The sequence below is a fragment of the Canis lupus genome, chromosome 34 (genome assembly GCF_048164855.1).
Source record: "Canis lupus baileyi chromosome 34, mCanLup2.hap1, whole genome shotgun sequence".
Lineage (NCBI taxonomy): Eukaryota > Metazoa > Chordata > Mammalia > Carnivora > Canidae > Canis > Canis lupus.
This window is the reverse complement of record NC_132871.1, coordinates 4,388,862-4,415,252: the sequence shown is the minus strand read 5'-3', so window position 1 is coordinate 4,415,252 and position 26,391 is coordinate 4,388,862. Positions and strand designations below refer to the sequence as shown.

General features: G+C 41.1%; 1 protein-coding gene across 3 annotated transcripts in view; it reads right to left on the bottom strand.

Annotated features, from left to right (window-relative positions):
- Nucleotides 1-305: 305 nt before the first annotated feature.
- The window catches only part of LOC140624087 (uncharacterized), a 43,842-nt gene continuing 17,756 nt past the window's right edge, over nucleotides 306-26,391 (bottom strand). For 2 of the 3 annotated variants that reach the window (XM_072810843.1, XM_072810842.1), the window contains 2 exons: nucleotides 17,166-17,319; nucleotides 306-520 (listed from right to left, as the gene is read on the bottom strand). In XM_072810843.1, coding sequence (XP_072666944.1) covers nucleotides 368-520; nucleotides 17,166-17,319 — 307 coding nt within the window. In that variant the 3' untranslated portion in view covers nucleotides 306-367. Of the gene's footprint in view, nucleotides 521-14,919; nucleotides 15,849-17,165; nucleotides 17,320-26,391 lie in introns of those variants that run through there. The other variant, XM_072810844.1, reaches the window with a different exon arrangement.

Below are 26,391 nucleotides of genomic sequence, written 5' to 3'. Positions count from 1 at the left end.
TGGCTGAGGTCATGATCTCAGAGTTGTGAGATCAAGCCCCACCATGGGGCTCTGCACTGGGCATGGAGTCTGCTGGAGATTCTCTCTCCCCCCCTCCCCTCCCCTTCCCTGCTTATGTTCTTTCTTTCTCTAAAAACCAAAACCAAAACCAAGATGTGCCTCTTGACCCCTTTAGAATGAACCCTAACTGAGTGCTTCTCCACTTGGACCCAGCTGAAACACGACACTTTTTCTTATAGGTAGAAGAGATTCATTTGAAGTCTGGTGTGAAGTTAGGTCTGGGACAGACTACTACTGTACTGGGATTTTTATTAATGTGAATTGTTGACTGCAGGACTTTTTTTTTTAAGTAATCCCCATTAATAACTCAAGTCAAAAGTGCATCAGAGTAGAACAATCGGAAATATGCAGAGAAGCAACATTCACCAAACCAGCAGAAATGAAGAGGAATGTCCCGGGATGAAATGGACAGTGACTGTTGTGTGGCTGGAGGCCCAGGCCCATGGTGAACTTTGGTTGTCTGGAAGAGAAAAGGAAGTGAGAAGATCATAGAGGAAAAAATAGCATGAGATATACCTGAAATTTTGAACAAGGAAATGAAATCGGTGGTGGTGTGGGCAGGCAGCGCAGATGTGAAATTGTAGCCCTTGAAAAAGAGGAAATAGAACATAAGGTTTTTGTTACATGTGTGATTAAATCTCATGGGTCTATGGAGAGGAAAATTGAGATGCTGGAGAAACAAATGATGCTCTAAAAATTGAAGTGCATTGACTGACGCAGAAGGTGAGCATCCCCGAGGGAGGGAAGATTGTTTTAATGATTTCTACTTGGAGCTAATTATGAGGATAAGCTGGAAATTCCCACCACTGGAGAATCTAACTATCAACCTATTCTTGTCACCACATGTAGCGAATATTCTAGTCAATACTAGCTGCTGATTCCTGACTGAAAGAAAGGCAAGCAATTCAGCAAATGCTGACGTTGGAGTACTCCGACTGAGCTTGAGTACTTGCTGGCCATAACAGTAAGAGTTTGGCTGCCATTTGTTGATGCTCTTCCATCCTTTTGATCCCTAGACCTTGATTGCAATCTCTTTCTTTTTCTTTTGTTCATATGCCCGTGTTAGAGAGCTCAGTTATAGGAAACTTTGGCCTGAAACCATTTCCAAAGTTTCTGGTAATTGAGTGGTGTGTGTATGTGTGTGTGTGTTTGTACACATGCATACGCTGACATCTGCCAATATTGAAGATGACTCCTTAACCAAATCAGACATAGTGTTTGAGGAGTCAGAATCACAACAGACAATGGAATCAGATATGAACATTACTTTATCATCTTTGAGGAGATACTTAGTCCTTCCTATATTTATTTTATTATATTTTTAAAATATTTATTTATTTATTTTAGAAAGAGAGAGGGAGAGACAGAGATTGAGCACATACATGGACAAGGGGTAGGAGCAGAGGGGAAGAGGCAGAGAATCTCAATTGGACTCTGCTGAGTGTGAAGCCCAATGTAGGGCCCTATCTCACGACCCTTGAAATCATGAAATCAGGTGTCCCAACACTTAACCAACTGAGCCACTCAGGCACTAAATATTTAAATAAAGAATGGGATGAGAAGGCTGGGATCATTTTTACATTTCCCAAACCCATTATCATTTTGGGTGTCTGTGCGTGTGTGGGAAATTACGTTGAATCATTTGATTCAGAGGCTTTTTAAAAATTTCAGTTTAGTGAAATTTCTTTTCATGTCTTTTGCCCATTTCATGATTGGATTGTTTGTTTCTTTGCTGTTGAGTTTGATAAGTTCTTTATAGATCGTGGATACTAACCCTTTATCTGATGTGTCATTTGCAAATATCTTCTCCCATTCTGTAGGTTGTCTTTGAGTTTTGTTGACTGTTTCTTTTCTGTGCAGAAGCTTTTTATCTTGATGAAGTCCCAATAATTCATTTTTGCTTTTGTTTTCCTTGCCTTCATGGATGTATCTTGCAAGAAGTTGCTGTGACCAAGTTCAAAAAGGGTGTTGCCTGTATTCTTCTCTAGGATTTTGATGGAATCTTTTCTCACATTTAGATCTTTCATCCATTTTGAGTTTGTCTTTGTGTCTGGTGTAAGAGAATGGTCCAGTTTCATTCTTCTGCATGTGGCTGTCCAATTTTCCCAGCACCATTTAGTGAAGAGACTGTCCTTTCTCCAGTGGATAGTCTTTCCTGCTTTGTCGAATATTAGTTGACCATAGAGTTGAGGGGCCATTTCTGGGTTGTCTGTCCTGTTCCATTGATCTATGTGTCTGTTTTTGTGCCAGGACCACACTGTCTTGATGAGCACAGCTTTGTAGTACAACCTGAAATCCCTCATCGCGATGCCCCTGGTTCTGGTTTTCTTTTTCAGTATTCTCCTGAATACTGAAATTTGGGGTCTTTTCTGATTCCACACAAATATTAAGATGATTTGTTCCAACTCTCTGAAGAAAGTCCATGGTATTTTGATAGGGATTGCATTGAACGTGTAAATTGCCCTGGGTAACATTGACATTTTCACAATATTAATCTTCCAATCCATGAGCATGGATATTTTTTCATCTCTTTACATCTTCCTCAATTTCTTTCAGAAGTGTTCTGTAGTTTTAGGGTATAGATCCTTTACCTCTTTGGTTAGGTCTATTCTGGTTTCTTATGCTTTTGGGTGCACTTGTAAATGGGATTGACTCCTTAATTTCTCTTTCTTCAGTCTCATTGTTAGTGTATAGAAATACCACTGATTTCTAGGCATTGATTTTGTATCCTGCCACACTGCCGAGCTGCTGTATGAGTTCTAGCAATCGTAGAGTGGAGTCTTTTGGATTTTCTATGTATGGTATCATGTCATCTGTGAAGAGGGAGAGTTTGACTCCTTCTTTGTCAATTTGAATGCCTTTTATTTCTTTTTGTTGCCTGACTGCTGAGGCTAGGACTTCTAGTATTATATTGAATAGCAGTGGTGAGAGTAGACATCCCTGCCTTGTTCCTGATCTTAGGGGAAAGGCTCTCAGTTTTTCCACATTGAGAATGATACAACAAGCACATGAGAAAATGCTCCGCATCACTGGCCATCAGGGAAATACAAATCAAAACCACCATGAGATCCCACCTCACACCAGTGAGAATGGGGAAAATTAACAAGATGGAAAACAACAAATGTTGGAGAGGATGCGGAGAAAAGGGAACCCTCCTGCACTGTTGGTGGGAATGTGAACTGGTGCAGCCACTCTGCAAAACTGGGTGGAGGTTCCTCAAAGAGTTAAAAATAGACCTGCCCTAGGACCCAGCAATTGCACTGTGGGGATTTACTCCAAAGATACAGATGCAGTGAAAAACTGGGACACCTGCACCCCAATGTTTCTAGTAGCAATGTCCACAATAGCCAAACTGTGGAAGGAGCCTCGGTGTCCATCGACAGATGATGGATAAGGAAGCTGTGGTCTATGTATACAACGGAATATTCCTCAGCCATTAGAAATGACAAATACCCACCATGTGCTTCAACATGGATGGAACCGGAGGGTATTATGCTGAGTGAAGTGAGTCAGTTGGAGAAGGACAAGCATTATTTGGCCTCATTCATTCAGAGAATATAAAAAATAGTGAAAGGGAATAAAGGGGAAAGGAGAGAAAATGAGTGGGAAATATCAGGGAGGGAGACAGAACATGAGAGACTCCTAACTCTGGGAAATGAACAAGGGGTAGTGGAAGGGGAGGTGGGTGGGGGTTGGGGTGACTGGGTCACGGGCACTGAGGGGGGCACTTGATGGGATGAACACTGGGTGTTATGCTATATGTTGGCAAATTGAACTCCAATAAAAATATACAAAACAAATTTCAGTTTATTGAGGTATAATTGACATAACAAAATTCAAAGGTATTTAAAGCGTGCATTGTGGTGATTTAATACATGTATACATTGTGGAAAGATCCCTATAACTAATTAGCACATTCATGATCTCACTTTTTTTGGAGAGAATGTTTAAGGTCTACTCTCAGCAGATCAATCTACGTAACACAGTGTTACGACTACAGCCACCATGTTTTATGTTAGCTCCTGGGTCTTCATTCATCTTCTAGCTGAAAGCTTAAACCCTTTTTAACAACCTCTCTCTATTTCCCCTACCCTCTAGCCCCTGGCAAGCACTTTTCTACCCTCTGTTTCTATGAGTTCGACTTCTGTTTTTAGAATCCACATGTAAGGGAGGCCATGCAGTACTTGTCTTCCTGTGTCTGACATCTCACAAGCACAGTGCCCGCAAGTGCCATCCGTGTGGTTGCAAATGGCAGGATTTGCTTTTTTTTTTTTTTCTCACAGCTGATGACATTCCATGCTATATGTACACCACGTCCTCTTCGTCCATTCATTTTTAAGGGACATTTAGGCTGCTTCCTTCTCCTGGATACAGTCAGTAATGCTGCAGTGAACATAGGAGTGAAGCAAAGACTTTGGCATACAGATCCCTTCCTATGACAGCTAGTTGCTGATTGGTTTTCTTTTGAGGGGGGGGTCAATCCCCGGTCTCCCCTACTGCCCTGCCCACTGCCCAGGATCTTCCTCGCCCTCCGAGATGCTACTTGCTTCTGGTATGCTCCTTGCGTGGTGTTGGTGGGTTACAAGCTGTGGAAACAGTGCTGTTGAGGAAACCCCATGCCATCTGCCATGTTTCTGCGGAAGGGACATCAGTCTGCAATGGCACGGACCCATGTCTTAGTTGCATAGCGCGTTCAGTCCAAAAGACAGAGGTTCAGTCAAAATGCAATCGATGGCACACTGTGTAGAGTAACGGAGGAAAAAGGCTTCCGTGAGAGTCTGTTGAAAAATGTAGGTATTTAAAAGTCAACTTGGAGCATGTGGCAACCTCTGAGCAAGTCTGCAAACCATAGTAGCAGTTTTGTTTCAAGTGCGTGCCCATCTGCATCCCCATGGAATCATATAGAAGAACAGAAGAATCTGGAACTCTCCAGGAGAAAGGTAGAGCAAACCAAAACTGGACCAGTCCTCTTAACCACACTCGTTTAAGAGTTTTGGAATTTCCTCGGAGGGAGAATTAGAAACTGGTATTACAGTTTCACACTGCATATTAAGGTGTAATATATTCTACATTCTTGAGTTAATGGGTGTTTTAGAAAGCTGCTTATTTTTTTCAAGCCATCACGTGAGTTCAGTCATTTCCAACTCTGTGTGTGTGTAAAGATCAGAGTTGAAGGATCCCTTTGGGTATTTTAATTCTTAATATTTGGGCTGATGGGTATCCCATCTGACTTTTGCAGTAAAGATTCTGATGTACAGAATAAACACAATCGGTGGGCAAAACCACTTACTAAGATGGCGTGGATGCACTTGCCTAAGCCTTTCACGATTCACCTTCCAGAATCAGCTGTTTCGGTAGGAAGTGGGAATTTACATGGAGGAGCGAGTCTTCCAGGCTTTGAATCATCTAATGAGTGGGGATTTTAATTTAGTCTTAGGTAGAGTTGTGGGGCTACAGAAGAATAAAAGTGATGACCATTTTGTTGGCAAATAACTAGTCCAATGATTATTGACTATCTCCTATGTGTTGGGTACCATGCTAGGCACTTACATTAATGACTCAAACACACGTGGTCCCTGACCATGTTGTTCTAGAAGATAGAGCTTTTGCGATGATGGGAAAGTTCTTCTGTGCTGTTCAGCACGATCGCCACTAACCAACCACATGTGGCTTTTGAGCACTTGGATCATGACTCGTGATTAAATTTTAGTTAATTAAAAAGCTTAAATTAAAAAAGTCACCTGTGGCTAGTGGCTTCCTTTTTGGACAGTGTCTAGAATGTGAGCCGGTTTTATGGTCTTACGTATATTGTTTGTTCCTATTCTCAGATTAATTTTTATAGAAAGGGGTCCATTACCAGCAGAACTTTCTGTGTTCAGTAGATACACAGTGTAGGTAGATAGAGAGATTTTCCCATGTATTCTAATTTTGCTTCTATTGGAGATTTCTTTCACATCCTACCTCTGAATCCAGTCTCGTGAACATTAAATGAATTCAAAAGTCACTATAAACACAGCATATGTTGTTGATATTTTGCTAAAGTACACAATTGAGCTGATATTTTTCGAGGTTACTGTTCTTGATTTAGCACATAGGTTAAGTCAGTTTTCAAAAATGGCTTTGAGAGTCAGTGTTTTCTTTGTGTATGTGCTTTTTAAAAATAAAATGCTCACTAATGGGCAATCTTAAAATGCGAGAACATTCTTTTTTTGGGCTATTAAGCATATGGAGTATTTGCATTTTCAGAAAAGAATGGATTAATGGAAAATAAGATTCTGTTATGCACGGGTGCTGCAGCTTTGCCACATAATGTATCATAGGCTGATTACAATTCAGTCTTTCAGCAGGATTATACATGATCAAAGCTTTTGGATTTAGACTTATTTGGCTTAAATAATTTGAAAATAATGTCACTGTTTAAGTTATTCTATCTTCTCTCTGTTCTGATAATGATGCTAATGGTGTGCTTAAGTGAGGCTCTCCATCTCTGATTGTATCTAATCAATTATGCATATGTTCATTCAATACATAAAAATCTCAGAAGTTTACCATAGGTTTAAGTTATTAGAAGGATTAACCATTTTACCTTACAAATATTAATATTTGAAGACCCAGCTCTTTTCTTTCTTCTTAGAATTCTTATGCAATGGGCTAGCATAAAAGAGAGGACATAGGAAAAAAAAAAAAAAGAGAGGACATAGAATTTCTCTTTGCTTGATTTTTCTCAAATGAAATACGGTCCTACCAGACTCTTGCTCCATTGTTTCCAAATCTCAAAGAATAGAGATGTATTTCAGGTCTTTCAACGTAGTTGCCTTTAGCCCATAACATTGATCCTAATTATAGTCCATAAGCATTTATTAATTAAAATGATAAGAATTAATTAAAATGATAAGAATAAGGATTGATCATCAGAGAAGACAGAGAATATCATACGTGTCTGTTGGTTATCTCTATTCTAAAACCTTTTCCACTGCCTTTGCTCGATGCCTGTGGGCCATTGGGAGAGAGCTAGACTTCTGATCTTCATCAGGACATTAACACCTCGGTTGGATTACGTATCGGATCCCTCTCTGAATGTGTTAGGCGAGTAGCACACTTTTGGAACAGGAAAGGTTGGACATTGTAAGGACAAATGAAATGAGAAAGAAAAGCACTGAAAGAGAGTGGAAGGAATCAGAAACAATCTTCTCTTCGTTTACATTTTGCCTGCCTAGACTTGATGATGAAACAGAATATGATATGAATAAGAGACTGTCAAGTCACCTCAATATTATTTTCCCCCAGAATTCATTACTTGAATGATTTAATATTTACAACTTAACTGGAATTTTTTTGACTCCACAAGATTTTTCATATTTCCTAAGTCTATCATATACATAAAAGTTATGATACAACCTAAAAAATTAAGATACTTTTCCTCAGTACGTATAGGCACACATATAAGTATGCAAATGTATTACATATAGATATATCAACCCAATAGGATGTACTTTAATGTATAATATTTATACATATATTCCTTAATGAGACTTCGTTGAGATTAAAAGCAACTTGCTAGATTCTCCCAGAATATAAACTCCCTTTGAAGAATTAGGTACTTAGAAGAAAAAAAAAATATTAACTTCTCCAAGTCCACTGATTTACTACCTAGTGGAATTCTGAGGTACTATTTTAATATTTTCTTGTTTACATAGTTTTATTTATCCTAAATCACATTGCGCTTATTTGATTTATGAATATATAATAGCAAAAAAATTATTGGGTTACTATATTCATTCTTATTTTCTGTATTTAGAAATTTGTTTTTTTTTTAAGCAAGCATTTTATGCACTTATTTTAAACTCCTGGCAAAACCAATCCTTGCACTAAGTATAAAAAGTTACAAGAATTCATTTAGACATAAATCATCACATTGTACACTTCAAAATCTTAGTTTTGTCAGTTATACCTCAATAAAACTGAAAAAGCTAAAGTAGATGTTCCAATGTAAGATGGGATTTTTAATTAGTGTCAACTGATAGGTTTGAATGTATTTGAAGTACATTGTTTACTAAAAATATTATTTTGGGGGCTCCTGAGTGGCTCAGTCAGTGAAGTGTTGCCTTTAGCTCAAGGTCATGATCCCAGGGTCCAACTCGCCATGGGCTCCAGGCTAGGCAGGAAGTCTGTTCCTCCCTCTGCCCTCCCCTGACTCATGTTCTCTTTTTCTCTCTCAAATAGATAAATAAAATCTTTATTATTTTTTTTTTTAGGAGCCACCCAGGCATCCCTAAATAAGATCTTTAAAACCAAAACCCAAACCAAAAAACCCCACACATTATTTTGTGCCGTTGGGGGAAAAAAGAACTCTTTTAGGCTAAATGAGACTACAGTGAGGGAAGCAGACATCTGAAAATAGAAAGTCTCAGGTTCGTGTCCTGGCTCCTCTTCCTGTGGAAGCTCATAAATTCTGTGAGCTTAGGCGACACTTATAAATCTCCAAGCTTCAGGGACGCCCGGGGTGGCTCAGTGGTTGAGCATCTGCCTTCGGCTCAGGGTGTGATCCCGGGGTTTTGGGATTGAGTCCCACGTCTGGATCCCCGCAGGGAGCCTGCTTCTCCCTCTACCTGTGTCTCTGCCTCTCTCTCTGTGTCTCTGATAAATAAATAAGTAAATAAATAAATAAATAAATAAATAAATAAATAATAAATAAAATCTTTAAGAAAGAAAAATCTCCAAGCTTCATTTCCATTATGTAAATTGGAGATAAAATGCCTTCTATTTCTTCTTCATTGACGAAGATCATATATGAAAATGCATCAAAGCTAGAGAGTATCAAATGTCAAGCAGTACCGTAACTCAAGTAAAATCATTCTTAGAAACAGTAATTTTAGGGCCAAATATTCTGCATGCAATAGGACTTAAGAAACAGACCAGTCTTTTGTGAACTTCCCTGGGTTCAAGATAACTTGAGATGGAAAGATAAAGTACGTTCTGTGATAATCTACTCTCAATCACCATAACCCTCCTCTTGCTTAAGAACAACAACAGGAAGAACCATAGCATGAGATGGGCGTGTGTGTAGTGTCTTATTAAAGGGAAGGCCGAATTATCTCATTAAACAGGAGGCTGTATTACTCAATCGGAAAATTAAGAACAGTTGAGCATTTCCATCAGCTTAGAAAGCTCCCTTCTAGTCTGTAGTCAGTTCCTGTTCTCTCCTCCGCCCTCCATCACCACTCGTTTGCATTGTCTTGTATAGAAATTCCCTATAAATGGAATCATATGCCGTGTAGTCTTTGTGTCTGGCCTCTCCCACTTGGTATAGTGTTTCTGAATCCGTCCACGCCATAGCCTTTATGAAGCCTTCCCTTCCACTGCTAATAGTTCCTTGTATGGACAATGCCAACTCACTAGTTAACCTACATTTGCATTGTTTCCAGGTTGAGGCCCTATGAAGGATGTGCTGTGAATATTTGTGTACAATTTCTTTTCTTTTCTTTTCTTTTCTTTTCTTTTCTTTTTTCTTTTCTTTTCTTTTTTCTTTTCTTTCTTTTCTTTTCTTTTTTCTTTTCTTTTCTTTTCTTTTCTTTCTTTTCTTTTCTTTTCTCTTTTCTTTCTTTTCTTTTTTCTTTCCTCTTCTTTCTTTCTTTCTTTCTTTCTTTCTTTCTTTCTTTCTTTTTCTCTTTCTCTTTCTCTCTCTTTCTCTCTCTTTCTCTTTCTCTCTCTCTTTCTCTTTCTCTCTTTCTCTTTCTCCTTCTCTTTCCTTTTCCCTAAGTTTTTAATTCTCTTGAGTAGATGCCTAGGAGTGGAATTACTGGGCTGCATAGTAAGTATCTGTTTAACTTCATAAAAAATTGTCCAGCTGTTTTTCACAGTTACTGTGTCATCTTAAGTTCTCAACAGAAACTTATGAATGATCAGTGTTTGCTTACCCTCCCCCACACTTAGCGTCATCTGTCTTTTGAATCACAGCCATTTTAATGAGAGTATTGTGGTATCTTATTAAGGTTTTAATTTGCATTTCTCTAACGTGAGCCTCATTCATGTCTTCTTTTTCAAAATTGTTTTGGTTATTCCATGCCCTCTATAATTCCATGTAAGTTTTGGTTTCAATTGTTAGAGTCTACAAAAATGTCTCCAGGGATTGTGATTTTTGTTTTGAAGTGGTAGATTAGTTTGAAGTAAATAACTTTGTTAACAATCTGCAAACATGATATATTTCTAGATCTTTAGTTTCTTGGCAATGATTTCTAGTTATCTGTGTGGGAGTCTTTTACTTGTTTTGTTAAATGTGTACCGATGTACTTTAATCCTTTTGATTACGTTGTATGACCGCATCCTAATACTATGTGACTTACGTGGACAATCAGGTCATTTGTGAATAAGCCCAGTTTTACTTCTCCCTTTGCAATCTGGTGTCTTTTATTTTTATTTATTTTTTCTTTCTTTATTGCACTGGCTAGAACCTCCAGTATGTTCCTGGAAAAGAAATAGTTAAAATTGATATTCTTGTCTTGGCCCTGATTTTAGTAAAGAAAACCTTTAGTCTTTCACCATTAAGTATATGCTAGCTGTAAGTTGTTTGTAGATGTTTTTACGAGGTTTAAGAAGTTCCATTCTAATCCTAGTTTGTTGAGCAATCTCTCTTTTTTGCCATATGTTGTGATTTTTGTCCTTTATTCTATTGAAATGGCCTATTACATTAGTTGAATTTTAGATGTGAAATCAATTTTGCATTCTTAGGATAAATCTCATTTGGTTATGGTATATAATCCTTTCTATATATTGTGAGAGTCAGTTTACTAATATTTGGTTAAAGATTTTTTTTTTTAAGCTACATCCAATATACGAAGGAAAGTGGTTTGTTGTTTTCGTCCTTTGTTCCTTTTTAGGGGGGACTCCATGTAGTGTCCTTTGCTTCAAAGACTACTTTTTCAGAAATTAATAATGCCACACTGTGGTAATTTGTGTGTTTCCTTATTGGTCTTATAATAAATCATAGTCATGCCTTACACCATCCTCTGTACTGTCATAAAGCCGTTATTGTCCATCAGACTCAAACAAAAGTCTAATCCAGAACAAAGTGGCACTAAGGATCATGCCAGAGGATCTCAGAAAGAAACCACACACTTAAACTGCTCTCAGGGAGCACCTCAGGCTGTCAGACGCTCTTTGCTACAAAGATCTGAGATTGTTTTAAGCTTGAAGTGCAAGGGCTAATTCTAAGCCCGATGAGCTAGCTCAGCAAAGTTTCTTAGTTTAAACATTTCTTAGTTAGCCTTGTACCTAGGAATAATAGTAGGTGACTAACAGCCACTCTCCAGCAGAGCATGGGGTTATCAATCCAAAATTCAGGCTCGGGGTGCCTGGGTGGCTCAGTTGGCTAAGCATCTACCTGAGCTCAGGTTGTGGGATTGAACCCTGCATTGAGCTCCCTGCTCAGTGGGAAGCTTGCTTGGACCCTCTCCCTCTGCTCTTCCTCCTACCCATGCTTTCTTCTTCTCTCCCTAAATAAATAAATAAATAAATAAATAAATAAATAAATAAATAAATAAATTTTGGCTTATTTATTTAAAAGCATCCAGTCAGATCAGTTATATTATGCCAGAAAAGTCCTTTTTTAAAATTTAAATTTTGTTTTTTTAATTTTTTTTAAGATTTTATTTATTTATCTGAGACAGATTGCACAAGTGAGGTGTGAGGGGTAGTGGGGTATCCCATCTGAAGGTGGACACTTAACCTCTTGAGCCACCCCGGGGCCCCAGAAAGATTCTTTACACAAGGAATGAGTGCATAGAGGGGTGCTGGGTGACTCAGTAAGTTAGAGATCTGAGTCTTGGTTTCAGCTCAGATCATGATCTCAGGGTTATGAGATTGGCCCCAGGACGCTCTGCGCTCAGCAAGGAGTCTGCTTGAGCTCCTACGTCTCTGCCTCTCCCCCAGTCCTTCCCCTCCACCTTGTGAAATAAATAAAAAATCTCTTAAAAAAATACATACATAGAAGCCACAGGAAAAGTCTTATTTCTTTTCTGGCTATTACATTCCGTCAGTATGATAAGGAGTTCAGTTGAGGTCAAACTACCAGTGTCCCCGAGGAAGGAGGGACTGAGTACATATCTGCCGTTAACCCCCTCCTTCCCATTCTCTTTCTGTGTTACTTAGTTTTCTCTGTGTGTTTGTATAAGTTATCTGGTTGGCATTTGCTTTCTGTAAACTACTCAGAGAACTAATTTTTTAAATATGCAGAGAAGTCTAAGTCATTTCCAATTGCTGTTATTGACAGATATACTTAACTTTATTGCTATAATTTTGTTGCACATTTTTAATGTTCATGTGTTCTGACATTTTCCCCTCTTTTTTGATTTATAAGTTCTACTATTATATTTGGACCTTATTTTTCTTTCTTTCAGAGAGGACTATGAAGGTTGTGTAGACTCTGTTGTAACTTTAAGAGTAAATTAAGAACATTAGGAATGAAGCTGTATCTTACCACTCTATCTTTTATAAAAAGAACGCTTTTAACCTGATCCTCCTTGGGGTGAGGAATATTGAAAAAGACATGAACTTAATTTTAGCTGAAGGGAACAGGAAGTCTCTGCAGAAGAAGTGACATGTAAGTTGGGCTGTGAACAATTAACAGAAGACAAGTAAGTGGCACTAAAGAGAAATATGTAACTATTTAGCAATTTTTATCAACTGCATAAAATTACTCATTCCATATGTTACTTTATGAGATTGGCTACTGTCGACTGTTTTACTATTTAACCTTTCATTCCGAACCTGAATTAATAATACTCAGAACAAAAATTTTTCCAGCAGCAGCTGGAAATATAAGTTTTGGTAACAGGCGAAGGCCTCTTTTTCTGGAACAGAGAAATAGCTCCTTTAGACCTCCGGGGAGGGCCTCTGCAGTACACACTCTGCAGAATCGCAACATCTAGCATGTAAAATACAGGTTTCTCCAATTTTGAATGGAGAACATTTTGCCTCAGCCAAAGATATCAGTGCTATTATATATCTTCTTTGTAATCTACATTTTTATGAGTCAATAAAAAATATAAATCTGTTTCTGATAGTATTGACTTTTTCTGTGCTACCCCAAATGAAGCTGCCTTATATATAGCAAGGCTTAATAAGTGACTGTCGAATTGAGTGAATGCATGGATAAACACGGTTGTCAGATATGGCCCCGAAGAGGTGAAATGTTTAATTTAGTATGTATATTCACTTTCCATTTTGTTAATAAGAAACTACAGACTGGAGCTGCACGATAACCTTTACTAATGAGAGTGACATTGCATCCACAAACAACTGAAACCTCTTCCCAGGCTTGTAAAGTGTTTTCATTTTACAACCAAATTTGATTTGTCCTGCCAAATTTGCATTGCTCTGCTCATTATTATCAATAGCAGGCTCTTTCTTTTTTTTCACCCATTTCCATTTAGATCATGGACTACATTGTAACTTCTTCAGCCAAAGATTTTTTTTTTTATTTGTAAAGTAATGATGTTAGTGATAATTGATGCCAGTAAACGAGAGTTTTGAAGCTTATAAAATAGCTGGGGGCCAGATGCCGGGTCATGGTAATTTTAGTAAGGCCCTGACAGGCTGCTTCTGCAACATCTTATTAGCTTTCTTTGGAGTTGCCTTTGAGGCGATTGCATTTGCTATGAGCCTCTTCCCTTTCACATTTATTCCGTACCTTCCCACAGGTTCTTGCTGAGTGTCATTCTAGGCAGTGCACATGGAGTTAGACCACATAAGTGCTCTTTCCTGGTTTTAGAGCATCACGGAGGTGGTAGTCTTCTTTTAGACTCTCCCATTTTGCAGATGACCTGCTACGAGAAGACGTTTCACATACTTGTGGGGAGCCTAATTCTGCTGACTCCCAGGCCAACTCCTCTCCGGGTTCAAGGGAGCACAGCTAACCCTTTGCTACAAACACTGTGTCCAACTTTCAGCCTTTGTGCTCATAATTCGTGGGCTGTTTTGAGCACAGTTGCATCAACAGCTGGACCAGGGTGATGGAGAACCCCACGTCATAATGAGCCCTAGAGCTCTGCCCTGCTAGTTACGAAGGCCCAGTCATCGTCTCCCATGGTTGAGTTGGACCTTGACCTAGAATCCAACTTGCAGAGCAGAACCAGTTCATCCAGAGCAAGAGGTCCAGAAGGGCTTTTAATCTTCTTTCCTTCTGTAGACAATTCTACAATTCTGCTGCTGCACTACATTCCCTCTTTAGGAAAAACTACTGTGTGTATGTGGGTGTGTACAGTGTGTCATGGGACAAACTGTTAAGCTCGCTGTTTACCCAAGACAAATAGTTTTAATCTACAAGAACACATATAATGTATGTTCCCTGTTTTCCTAAATGACAGATGATTAGCATTTTTCTGGGTGCACCTTCTCACCAGAGAAAGGATTCTCTCAAGCACAGGCATCAGCTAGGAGATGCACATTAGAAAAAAGAAAAGTGAAGCCTCAAAATGTGTTTTGCCGCACAATTTAAAGGGTAATTAAAAACACCTTCATCCAAATTGTAGGGAACTCTGGGTCCCCCAAAGCAATCTAAGAATGAGGGAATTGAGTTAAACTTCCACGGGTCTTAAAACTTTGTCATTCAAGCCATGAAAATAGATGGTTAATATGACTTGAGAAGAAAAATTGAATTTTTGACATACCATTTAACGGCTTTAAAATTATATTTTTTTTGCATTTTTCATTTTGCTTTCAAAAGAAAAAAAATGAGAAATGCAATTAATATGGTTTAACTCCGCAGGATAAATATTATTATTTAATGATGTATAAAACAACACTATTCTAACAGCTTCATGCTGGGCAAAGAAATGAAAAAAAAAAAAAAAGAAACAAATTTATGTTTGCGTAAGTATGCATTTAGGACATCCAGTTCTTTATTTTGAGCACAAGAACTCATTTAACTTTCTTACCTATCAAGTGAATATTTTGGGAGGCATTATGCCTGTCACACATTTCTCAAAACTCTAAATGCCCTGCAGAATAAATGTAAGCCATAAGGACTGAAATCTAAATGTTTCCATTTACTGATGGGCCATTTCCTTGGCCCCCACCACTAATTCTACTAATATAAAAGATCTATCATAGTAAATAATGATGAATTTGGCAGGGCTGATTTGGCAGGGCTGATTGAGCACCTGCTCTGGCCAGAGTACAGCGAGAAGTCAGTGTAATGACATCTACTCCAGAGGATCGTGGCCTCTAGGATTTGATTCTGACTTCCGAGCCGGGGATTGAAATCAAAATCTATTTCCAGTCACATCTCTGCTCTACCCTTCACAAGGCCTCGGGTGAAACCGTGCTTTTCTGTGTTTCAGCACCAAGGCTTTCATTCCTTTGAATTTTTTTTTTTTTTTGTCTTGTTCCTTCCACCTGGAATATTCTTTCTGTGCAGCTGCATGTCTCATTTGTACTTTGAGACATTTTTTCCCCCGGTCAGAACTAATCTATTTATGTTTTTCTCCCGGCATTTATCTTCCACTGGCATTATGGTTATTTTTGATTGTGTTCTATCTTTTCTATTAAGCTGTAAATTTGGTGAAGACATAGGCCATGCTTTAATTAATCTTGTGTGTTTTTCATATCACTTTGGAAAGCACCTGTTACTAGACACCTAGTGAATGTCTGCTGAAGAACACATAGTGCTCTCTTGGCAAAAACTTGAGAGTGGCTGGGAAACTCCTGGTAATTTCCTTCCTCTTTATAACGTTTTGGTCCTGGATGCATCCTTAGCTTGAGTCCCTCTCCATCTCGAAGGCTTCTGTATCCTAAAAATATGATAATAAAGGACAAAAAGAAACGTCTAGACACAACGGAGATAACTTTATATACACATCGGTAGAGTTAATATTACTTTGCCTCCTGGAACTTTTTGGGTATGTTGTAAGGATCACAATGATGGTGTTAAGAAACTCAAGATTTCAAGGCATCTGTTTAGTCTTTGTAGCAGCTGTGAATATTATTATTCTTACTTAGGTGATCCTTTCTTTACATCAGAAATAGTATAATTTTTATTTGTGAATAGCGTTATCACCAATAGATGCATAAACAACTTCAAACAGTTTAGTCTATTTTAGGGTCTATTTTTTTTTTTTTAACTCGGAGTGCTGATGAAATGTAGTGTTTAAGAGGCCTGGATTATGTGGATTTGAAGCTAATTATTACCTTAAACAATTTGATTAACAATGTAATTTTTGTTTCATGTATAAAATGAACCCCTACCATGGGATGTTGTATGGTTTATTTATTTTTTAAAAAGGATTTTATTGATTTATTTGAGAGAGAGGGAGCGAGCATGAGAGAGAGCATGAGCAGCAGAGAGGGACAGAGGGAGAAAGTGGAGCAGACTCCCCGCTGAGCGGGAGCTGGATGCTGGACTCGATCCCAGGACCCTAGGATCATGAACTGAGCTGAAGGCAGATCCTTAACTGACTAAACCACCCAGGTGCCCTGTTGTATGGCTTAAATGAGATAATATATGTAAAGCAGATAGTGTTTTGTTATTGCTATTATTTTTATACTTCTTTCGTCAGTTTGGTGCAGGGGTACAGTTACAATAATGACATTTATTTGATTGGGAAAACAGCTTCCCATTGTGGTTTATTTTGCAAGTTTCTTCTTTCCTTTTTCACAGAACTTAGGGAAAAGAGCCTCCCTAAGAACTCTTTACTAATCCCGGAATATCTTGTTTTGTTAATTGCCCTGGAGTTTGTGTATTGGAATACCTGACACACATATTTTTTTGGTTTTTAGTAAACTCTAAGCTTCCCGTCCTTGTGCTTGGATACAAGCACAAGAAGTAACACTGACTGATCAAACAGCATAGTTTTTAAAAAAGGATATTGGGAGATTCATAGTCACTAGGGGAGTTAGAGAATAACCTCGAAACCTCAATGCTAAGTTTTTAAGAAAAAGACTCCAAACCATACAGCCCACCAGCGTGAGGAGAGCATGGCCCAGTGGCGTTGTTGCCTCCAGGTGCTGGATGCTACAGCTGGTGTCCTGCTCAGGCCTCGAGCTTTCTGTGTGGGCAGCTCCACCTCCCAATCGCTGCTGTGCCCCAGGTGCCTCTTCTACATACTCACCAATGCACGGGATGCCCATGGCCAGCTGCATACCCAGGCTGCTGCACTGTTCCAAGTCACGAGCCTGCACAAACCACGCAGGGAAGAGAGTTTTCCCAGCTTCAGCCTTGGAGAGGTGGGATTCAGAAGGTGGACAATTGCCTCAGTGTCAGAACTGTGTTAAAAAGAACAGATAGAAAATACAAAATATTCAATATAATCTCCACTTTTCTGTACGATTAACAGGTCTTTTTTTTTTTTTAAACAGGTCATGGTTTTATAATCAACAATGCTCAGTTCCAGAGGCAGCTGTACAATTTTAGATGAATGAAGTAGGTGCTTTCCATCCATATTCTGTGGGCATTAATATATCCTTTGAACTCTTTTTATTATTGTCAAGATTTTAATACTATGGAACAGTCCTTTCTTACCTTTCTTAGCTAACCTCAAAGAATTAGGAAAGTTCAGGTTTTTTTTTTTTTTCTCTTATAGTCTTGACTGAAGTAGTTACATACTGAATTGTATGTCTTGTAAGTCATTCTGTGTCAGTAAAAAAGCTCCTCACTCTCCTATGGCTGCACAGTCGTCCAACTCTATGGATACTAACGTTTTAAAACAGTTCCCTAATGTTGGATATTTAGGTATTTCCAACCTACTGTTATTAAAATCAACGCTGTAATGAAAAGCCACAGACATAGGTCCTTGGCATGAGTTACCTATAGAAGAGATTCTCGGAAGCTAAATTGCCGAGTCAAAATGTGTTTGATTTGATAACTCTTGCTAAATTGCCTTTCATAGAGGTTATAACAATTTGCACTTTCACCAGCAATGTAGCAGAGTACCTTTTAATGCATACTTTTGCCAGCACAGAGTATTTTAAAACTTTTTGAGCTTTGCCAGCCAAAAAGGCAAAAAAGTACTGTTATCTTGATGAATTTTAATTTGCTTTTATCTTTAATTAGTGAGATTAAGTAAGATTTTGTGTTTGAGAATCATTTGTATTATTTTTCTTTTTTCTTTTTTTTAAGATTTTATTTATTTATTCACGAGAGACACAGAGAGAGAGAGGCAGAGGAGAAGCAGGCTCCATGCAGGGAGTCTGACACGGGACCAGATCCCAGGACCCTGGAGTCATGACCTAAGCTGAAAGCAGACGCTCAACCACTGAGTCATCCAGGGACCCCTGTATGACTTTTTTTTTTTTTTAATTTTCTGCTCATGCAGCTTGCCTATTTTCCTTTTGTAAGTTTGTCTTTTTCTTTGATTTATAGAGATTGTTTATAGTTTAGGGAAATGAATCCTTACTTGACATATAGGTTGTAAATAGTTTTCCCTTCTGGCCGAGGTCATCTGATTTTGCTTTTACCAATGTTCAGCAATTGTCTTCTGACTTTACTTTTTGGTAAAATCAATAAAGTCATATTTGTCAAGAAATTTTTCTTTTAAATTTTGGGTAGCCAAATTTGTTAGTCTGACAAATAACATCTTCTGATTTTTATGCGTCCTATTAGGTAGATTTATTTATTTATTCCTGAGGACATATGTAGGAATTCAAGACTGCATGGAAGATGTCTTGCCAACATCTCTTCCCTCTTCTCTTTAAAACTCTTCAATATTTCATTGAAGTCAAACTCTCACTCCTTGTAGATGATGTGATGCTCTATGTGGAAAACCCAAAAAGACTCCACCCCAAAATTGCTAGAACTCATACAGTAATTCAGCAAAATGGCAGAGTATAAAATCAAAGCCCAGAAATCAGTGGCATTTCTATACACCGAATGATAAGGCTGAAAAAAGAGAAATTAAGGAATCCATCCCATTTACAATTGTACCCAAACCCATAAGATACCTCGGAATAAACCTAATCAAGAAGGCAAAGGATCTGTACCCAGAAATCTATAGAAAACACATGAAAGAAATTGAGGAGGACACAAAGAAATGGAAAAATGTTTCAAGCTCATGGGTTGGAAGAACAAATATTGTTAAAATGTTTATGGTACCCAGGGCAATCTATGCTTCAGTGCAGTCCCTATCAAAATGCCATCAACATTTTTCACAGAGCTGGAACAAATAATCCTAAAATTTTTATGGAACCAGAAAAGACCCTGAATAGCTAAAAGGTTATTGAAAAGGAAAACCAAAGCTGATGGAATCATAATTTTGGACTTCAAGCTGTATTATAAAGCTGTAGTCATCAAGACTGTATGCTACTAGAATAAAAACAGACACCTAAATCAATGGAACAGAAGAGACAACCCAGAAATGGACCCTCAGCTCTGTGCCCAACTAATCCTCGACAAAGCCAGAAAGAATATCCACTGGAAGAAGGACAGTCTCTTCAACAAATGGTGTTGGGAAAACTGGACAGCAGCATGCAGATGAAGGAAACTGGACCATTCTCTAACACCACACACAGGGATACACACAAAATGGATGAAAGATCTAAATGTGAGGCAGGAATCTGTCAGCCTCCGCAGCCTCTGTGACCTCAGCTCCACAGCTTCTTGCTAGGCACAGCTCCAAAGGCAAGGGAAACAGAGGCAAAAATGAATTCTTGGAACTTCATCAAGGTAAAAGCTTCTGCTCAGCAAAGGAAACAGTCGACAGAACCAAAAGACAACCTACAGATGGGAGAAGATATTTACAGATGACATATCAGATAAAGGGCTAGTCTCCAAGATCTATAAAGAACCTATTAAACAACACCCAATCCAGCCAAGAAATGGGCAGGAGGCATGAATAGACATTTCTCCAAAGAAGACCTACACATGGCCAGCAGACACTTGAAAACATGCTTCGCATCACTCACCATCGGGGAAACACAGATCGAAACAACGATGAGATCCCACCTCACACCTGTCAGAATGGCTGAAAACAACACAGGAAACAACAGATGTTGGAGAGGATGTGGAGAAGGGGGAACCTTCTTGCACTGTTTGTGGGAATGCCAACTGGTGCGGCCACTCTGGAATACGGTATGGAAATTCCTCAAAAAGTTAAAAATAGAGCTACCCTATGACCCAGCAATTGCACTACCAGGTGTTTACCCCAAAGATACAACTGTAGTGATCTGAAGGGGCACCTGCACCCCAGTGTTCCCAGCAGCAGTGTTCACAACAACTAGACTGGAGAGAGCCCAGATGTCCTTCGACAGATGAAAGAGGAGGTGGTCTATATACAATGGGATATTACTCAGCCATCATAAAAATAAGCAATCTTGCCATTTGCAAAGACATGGATGGAGCTAGAGGGTATTGTGCTGAGTGAAAGAAGTCCATTAGAGAGGGACAATTATGATATGGTCTCACTCATATGTGGAATTTAAGAAACAAAACAGAGGATCATAGGGGAAGGGAGGGAAAAATAAGATGAAAATTCAGAGAGGGAGACAAACTGTAAAAACTCTTAATCATAGGAATCAAACGAAGGATTGCTGGAGGGGAGGGGGGTTGGGGGTTGGGGTAACTGGGTGACGGGCATTGAGGAGGGCACATGATACAATGAGCACTGGGTGTTGTATACAACTGATGAATCCCTGACCTCTACCTCTGAAACTAATAATATATGTTAATTGATTGAATTTAAAGAAAAAAAAATTCTTCAATGGCTGTTCATCTGTTTCTTAGGATATAATATAAATCCAGATTTAAACCATGGGCTACTTGACTAAATTCTTCTTTAAATTCTTCATGAGAATTTCCTCATCTAGCACTCCCCCTGCACCCACAAGGCCCATTAGTTGAGTTTTGAATGTTAAGTGCACCTTGAATTCCTGGGGGTAAGTTTCAGTTAGTAATGGTGTACAATCTTTTCTGTATCTTGCTGAATTTGGCTTGCCAGTATGTTGTCACGGATTTTTACATCTATATGCATAAGAGACTGGTCTGTAGTTTTCTCGTGATGTCTTCATCTGCTTTTGGTATCAGGGTAATACTGGCCTCATGGAATGATTTGGGAAGTGTTCCTTCCTCTTCAGGGTTTTGGAAAAGTTTGTGAATAATTGTTATTAATTCTTCTCTAAATATTTGGTAGAATTTACCAATAAAACCATCTGGGACTACCCTTTTTTTGTAGGTAGGTAGTTTTTGGCGTGCTAATTCAGTCTCTTGTTACTAGTCAGATTTTCTATCTCACCCTGAGTCATTTTTGGTAGTTTGTGCTTTTTAGGCATTTGTCCATCACATCGAAGTGTTCTAATTTATTGGCATATGTTTGTTAATGGGGAGCGGACATTGGTTCAAATGTCACAGACTGTCGCCGTTGTGAGTTTTAGCAGACTTTCTTAAATATACGTTTCTTCATTTTGCACTTAGGAAAATTGCAGAGGCTTAAATTTTTTAAAAAATAATTTTCCCCAGTTGGCCTTGTTTTGCCAGGGAGCAGGTTTGCAGGTCTCCTTAGACTACCATTCTGGAAATGGGATTCCATGAATCCCTTGTTCATGATTTTACCCCCGTTGCCTGCCACTGAGCTTGCCACAAAGCAGGTATCTGACAAATATTTATTGGATGAGTTTGCAGTAGACGTTACTTTTTAGGTGTGTCTTCAAGAAGGAAATAACAAAGACTCCACCTGTGGGATCACTTTGCCACGTTCTCCTCCTTGTGAGGTACTCGGGGCCGAGTGCCGAAGAGGAAATGCCACTCGTCTATACTGTATTACCCGCTGGGGTTGGGCCTTAGCTAGTGTTTTACTATGATGAACCTGACAAACTGTAGGAGAGCTGTGACCCATCCTTTTAAAAAACAGGCTGAGAAATCTCTTTGTTCTCGCTCTCCTAGGCTCATATCTAGATTTTGGACTTTCCAGTCTTTGATCTTTATGCAAAGAACAGCAACGGTTAAATGAACCCAAGGAAAAACAGCTTCTCTTCCCATGAGCTGCACTAGAGTCGGATCCTATTACTGACTTCTTCCCAGTGAACTTCCCTATTGGGATTTAAGGTACCAACCACGTTCTTCTCCTTAGGGGCTTAGATCTAGTGAAAACAGAGGCTGAACTATCCACCGCACCTGAAGCTACAGCTGGCCCAGGTCGGCTGGCTGCTGGCTGCGCGCCAAACCAATGACCGCAGGATCCCTCGGGTGGGGCTCGGGGGCCCACGTTGTTCAGCTCTCCCGGGGGTCCCCATATTCCCCCGCTGCTGAAAAGGGGGAGGTCCCAGAAGCAGCAGTACCGGTACCACCTGAGACCTTTTAACCTGTAGGGTCACCATGTGCAGTTTCTCAGGATTCCCAGGCCATTGACTGGAAGGTCAACGTTCCCGACACACGCCAGAACCGTGCTTCTTACACTTTAGTGCTTCAAGAACCCCCAGAGAGCTTGTGCGAACCCCAAATCCTGGGTCCTACCCCCCGGTCGCAGACCCAGCCTGCCTGCGGTCAAGCCTCTGGCATTTCTGACCAGAGGCACAGGTGCCGGCCCTGCTGGGACGCGGCCCACCTGGTGTAGCGTGGCCCCGGGCTCAGGTGTGCTCCCTGCTGAAGGGCGTGAGGCGAGGAGCACTTGCAGCCTCCGAAGCTCAGAAGGCCCAGGGGGAGCCCAGGCTGGGGGGCGGCAGGGGCCCCCCTCTTCCTCAAGGGGAGGGAGTGGGAAGGAGGCTCAAGGCCGTCTCTGCGGTACGTGTGGACGCGGAAAGCCCTGTCTTCCTGTGACAAGGTAGGAACCCCCCCCCCCAAAAAAAAGGAACAAAATGGTTCTTTTCCACCCGCCCTGGTCCTCAGAGGCGAGGCCTCCTCAGGGAGGCCGTGTGTTTTGGCAGCCCCATGTGGAATACACTTCAAGGCGGAGAAGGAGGCTCCGAGCGCCCAGACCCAGGCAGAGGACGTGGATCCGGGTGGCCCCTGCGCCCGTGCTTCCTGTGGCCGCTGGCTTCACCCGCTAGTGGGGGCAGAAGGGCTGCGTGCGGCCTGGCCGCCTCCTCGCCTCGGTCGTGGCACAGGTGCGTGGACCTCGTGCGTGAGAGGGAACCGCCACGAGGAGCTCGGCCTCCCGCCAGCGGTGTGTCAGGTGGCATCGGTTAGCCGTGGCCCTGCTAGGGCCCTGCTACTGGTGATGTCGCCTGGGACGGACAGGGGCTGTAACGGGCCCGGCCGTGTCGTAGTTGCTGCCAGTCGGAGGCAGAAGAACAGCTAAGGTGTCCTCAGTCCCAGTCCCCCCCCCCCCATAGGCTCACTGTGTTCTGCTGTTCACGTTAATGGGGTTGAAGGTAAGGGGGACACAACAGGCCCCAGACTCTGCACGCCGAAGGGGGTCCTGAAACCCATGTTTAGAAATCAAAATCATGTACCTGTCACAGAGGCACTTGACAAATTTTCTTGAATTCCCTAAAGATAGTCACTTAGGCTTTACTGCCTCCAACCGATGATCCTTAGGTCTCCCAGGCACAGGAGGAGAAGGCGTCTGATGTACGTGTTTGTTTTTTTCTTTTTTTTTCTTTTTCTTTTTTGAAATGTAAGAAGAGGTTTTTTGTTTTTTGTTTTTTCCATTTGAGGGCTAAAGTCTTAAAACAGGTGTTTTCTCTTGTATCGGCTCACCTGCTCTCCATCAAGCTTTTACCCGCGGGTTTTAATTAGAAATGTGGCTAAAAGCTGACGGAGATAAAGGCGTTAGTCGTGGCGCAGAAAACTCCTACAGGGTTTAACCCAAGAAAGGGCCAGAACCTTAATGTAGCCAGTTAGAGAAACAACAACTGGAGACGCTTGGTGAGACAAGTAAGACTCCAGAAACTGTTAGATCGTATGGATGGAAGAATGGGGCCAAGGGCCTACAGGAACAGGCAAGGGCAGGTTGTGACCAGCATTTATCGGTGGCCGGTGTGAGAGCCCCGGGACTGTGGAGAACCAACAGTAAGGGGAGTCGAAGAGGTAGAGATGGAGACTGAGGGGGAGGTGGGAGGTGTAGAATGTGCCAGAGCCTGGGCGGGGATACTGGATACGCGGGTGTAGGTCTCAACGGAAGCCAGACCGCGTCTCCGTACAGAGCGATGCTAACTGCCTTGTCCACGAGGATGAACCAGCTCCAAGGGGTGTGCAAGGTAGGAGTTCTCGCGGTCGGAGTGTGCAAACCTGTATCCGTGCCATGGGGTGAAAGCTTGAAAGCTGGGCTGGCGAGCATAATTGTCCTTAAATATTTCAAGAGCTGTCAAAGGGGAGAAGAGTTGGGTTTATTCGGGGTGGAGCTAGCGCCAAAGGACGTGCCTATCGAGGTAATTTCCTTCAGAATAAAAAAAAAAAACCCCACAAAAAAACCTTCTAACCTGCTAACGCGGGTCTTTTAGGCAGATCGGGGCAGATTTCCAACCTTAGTACTTACGTGACTTGCCATCGTGGTCAATAATGTGCTTGATTTAAAGTTTGGAGGTTTTTAGAAATGACATAATAATTACCTTACGGGGCTGATGTGTGATGTGAATGAAACAGCATAGGTAAAGTGGTCCAGAGTTGTTTGAAAATAATTGGCTTTAATTTTTTTTAACAAATAATTGGCACTTTTTTTTTTTTTACACAAATATCTCAAATGAAGCGCATTGAAAATAGATCTCTGAATACATTACTTTTCGAAACTCTTCTCAGGTTTACCCTTCAGGTTTTCCTTTAGCAGATGTGATCGAGTCCCCTGTTCCATAATAGCCTGCACTTCCCTAATGCAGCCCTTTAAACAAAAATCAGGGATTTGCGATCCTATGTTGATCAACTGTAAGCTTCATAAAGAAAGGGACAGGGTTGGTCTTAGCATCTATCCCGCGTCCCGGGATCTGGTGTAGTGGCTGGCATCTAGAACATTCTCAATAAGAGGAGAATGGGTGAAGCCTGAATCCCTGTTGGTCGCAAACCAGCTTCCCCCTGTTTCTCCATTGCTTTGTATGCCTTGGCCATTCTTAGTTATTTTTGTGTATCTTTGGCAGGACCACGTTCAATTCAGGGCATCAGTAAGCACGTAAAACACTTACATACATCTCTCGATTCACGCCTTCCTACTATTGCCATCGTTCCAGCTTCAGTAGATCTTTTGTGTTTCCCATCCAGAAGCCTGAAGTGGCCACCTGGCTGCTCACTTGGCTTCCAGCATCAGTCCACTTGTCAGTACCTGTTACGTGTCCAAAGCTGACGACAGGTTCCTCAAGTGCAAATGTGGTCGTGGATTGTGCATTTTGTAATGATAAAACCAAAAACCTGCCTCTCTGTGGTCTTCTGTGATGATCCTATCTCCTCACCGGGCCGTCCTACCAAAGCAGGTCCTGTGTTTTACTAGGAGACCATGCTTTAGTTCTAGCAAGTAGGAATAGGATGGGTTAACCCAGTGGATCCCAGGGAAGATACTTGGAAAAGTAGGGGGCAAGGGGAAGAACCCCTCTTAAGCTCAGTGGTAGTGTGGCTGCCACAAAATTGAGGCCAAGTAAGCGAGAGCAGCTGTGGCCTGAGCCATGCCCGGGCCTGAGGGTCTCGCTGTCAAGGTGATCTCCTGAGAAGTCACACGTAAAGTAAATAAGCAACATGTGGTCTCCTATCCGCCCCCCCACCCCGCTCCCCAAGTTCTGGGGAAGTTTTGGGAGACCCTGGCTCACGTGTGACGGGAAGTGAGCCTGTGAACAGGGCTGCGGGGTCCCTGCCGATGCCCATCTTTCCTGCCCTTTGATCTTAGCATAAGTGAGGGGGTGAGCCCAGGTTCAGGGTGTCTGGGTGTGCTGCCCCCACTGTGTCCCTGTAGGTGATCGCTTCTGCCTCTTTACCTTCGCACATTCCTCCCCAGCCCCAACACTTAACTCCCTTTTCCTAACACACAGTCCTTCTTTCTAATGACTCAGAAGGTCCACAGGGCCGGGAAGTCCTTCCCGGTCAGCTTCTCCTGACAGTCCATGCCCCTCCCCCGCAGCACTGTTCTTGTGCCTCTGTGCCTCTTGTGCTCTGCGTTTGCTAAGGTGTCTTTTGGATTCTTGCTTTATGCCCTTCGTGCCTTGTAATCTGGATCTCCCCCCTCAAGGGTGGGGACCCGCTGATTGTCTCGTGGCGTGAAACCCAGCGTCCGGATCACGTTTGTTCCCTGTAAACGTTGACTCCTTTGGGTTCTACTTGTTGCAAAAGCTGCTTTCCCCTCCATGGAGCGCGTGAGTTCAGTGAGTAGACGATCTCTGACGTTTGGAAAACAAATCTTGGAACAATCAACCGTTTTGCTGGAAGAGTCTTGTACACCCTCTTCCAGGATGGGAAAGTCAGAACCAGAGGGGATGATGTGCTTGCTCAAGGTC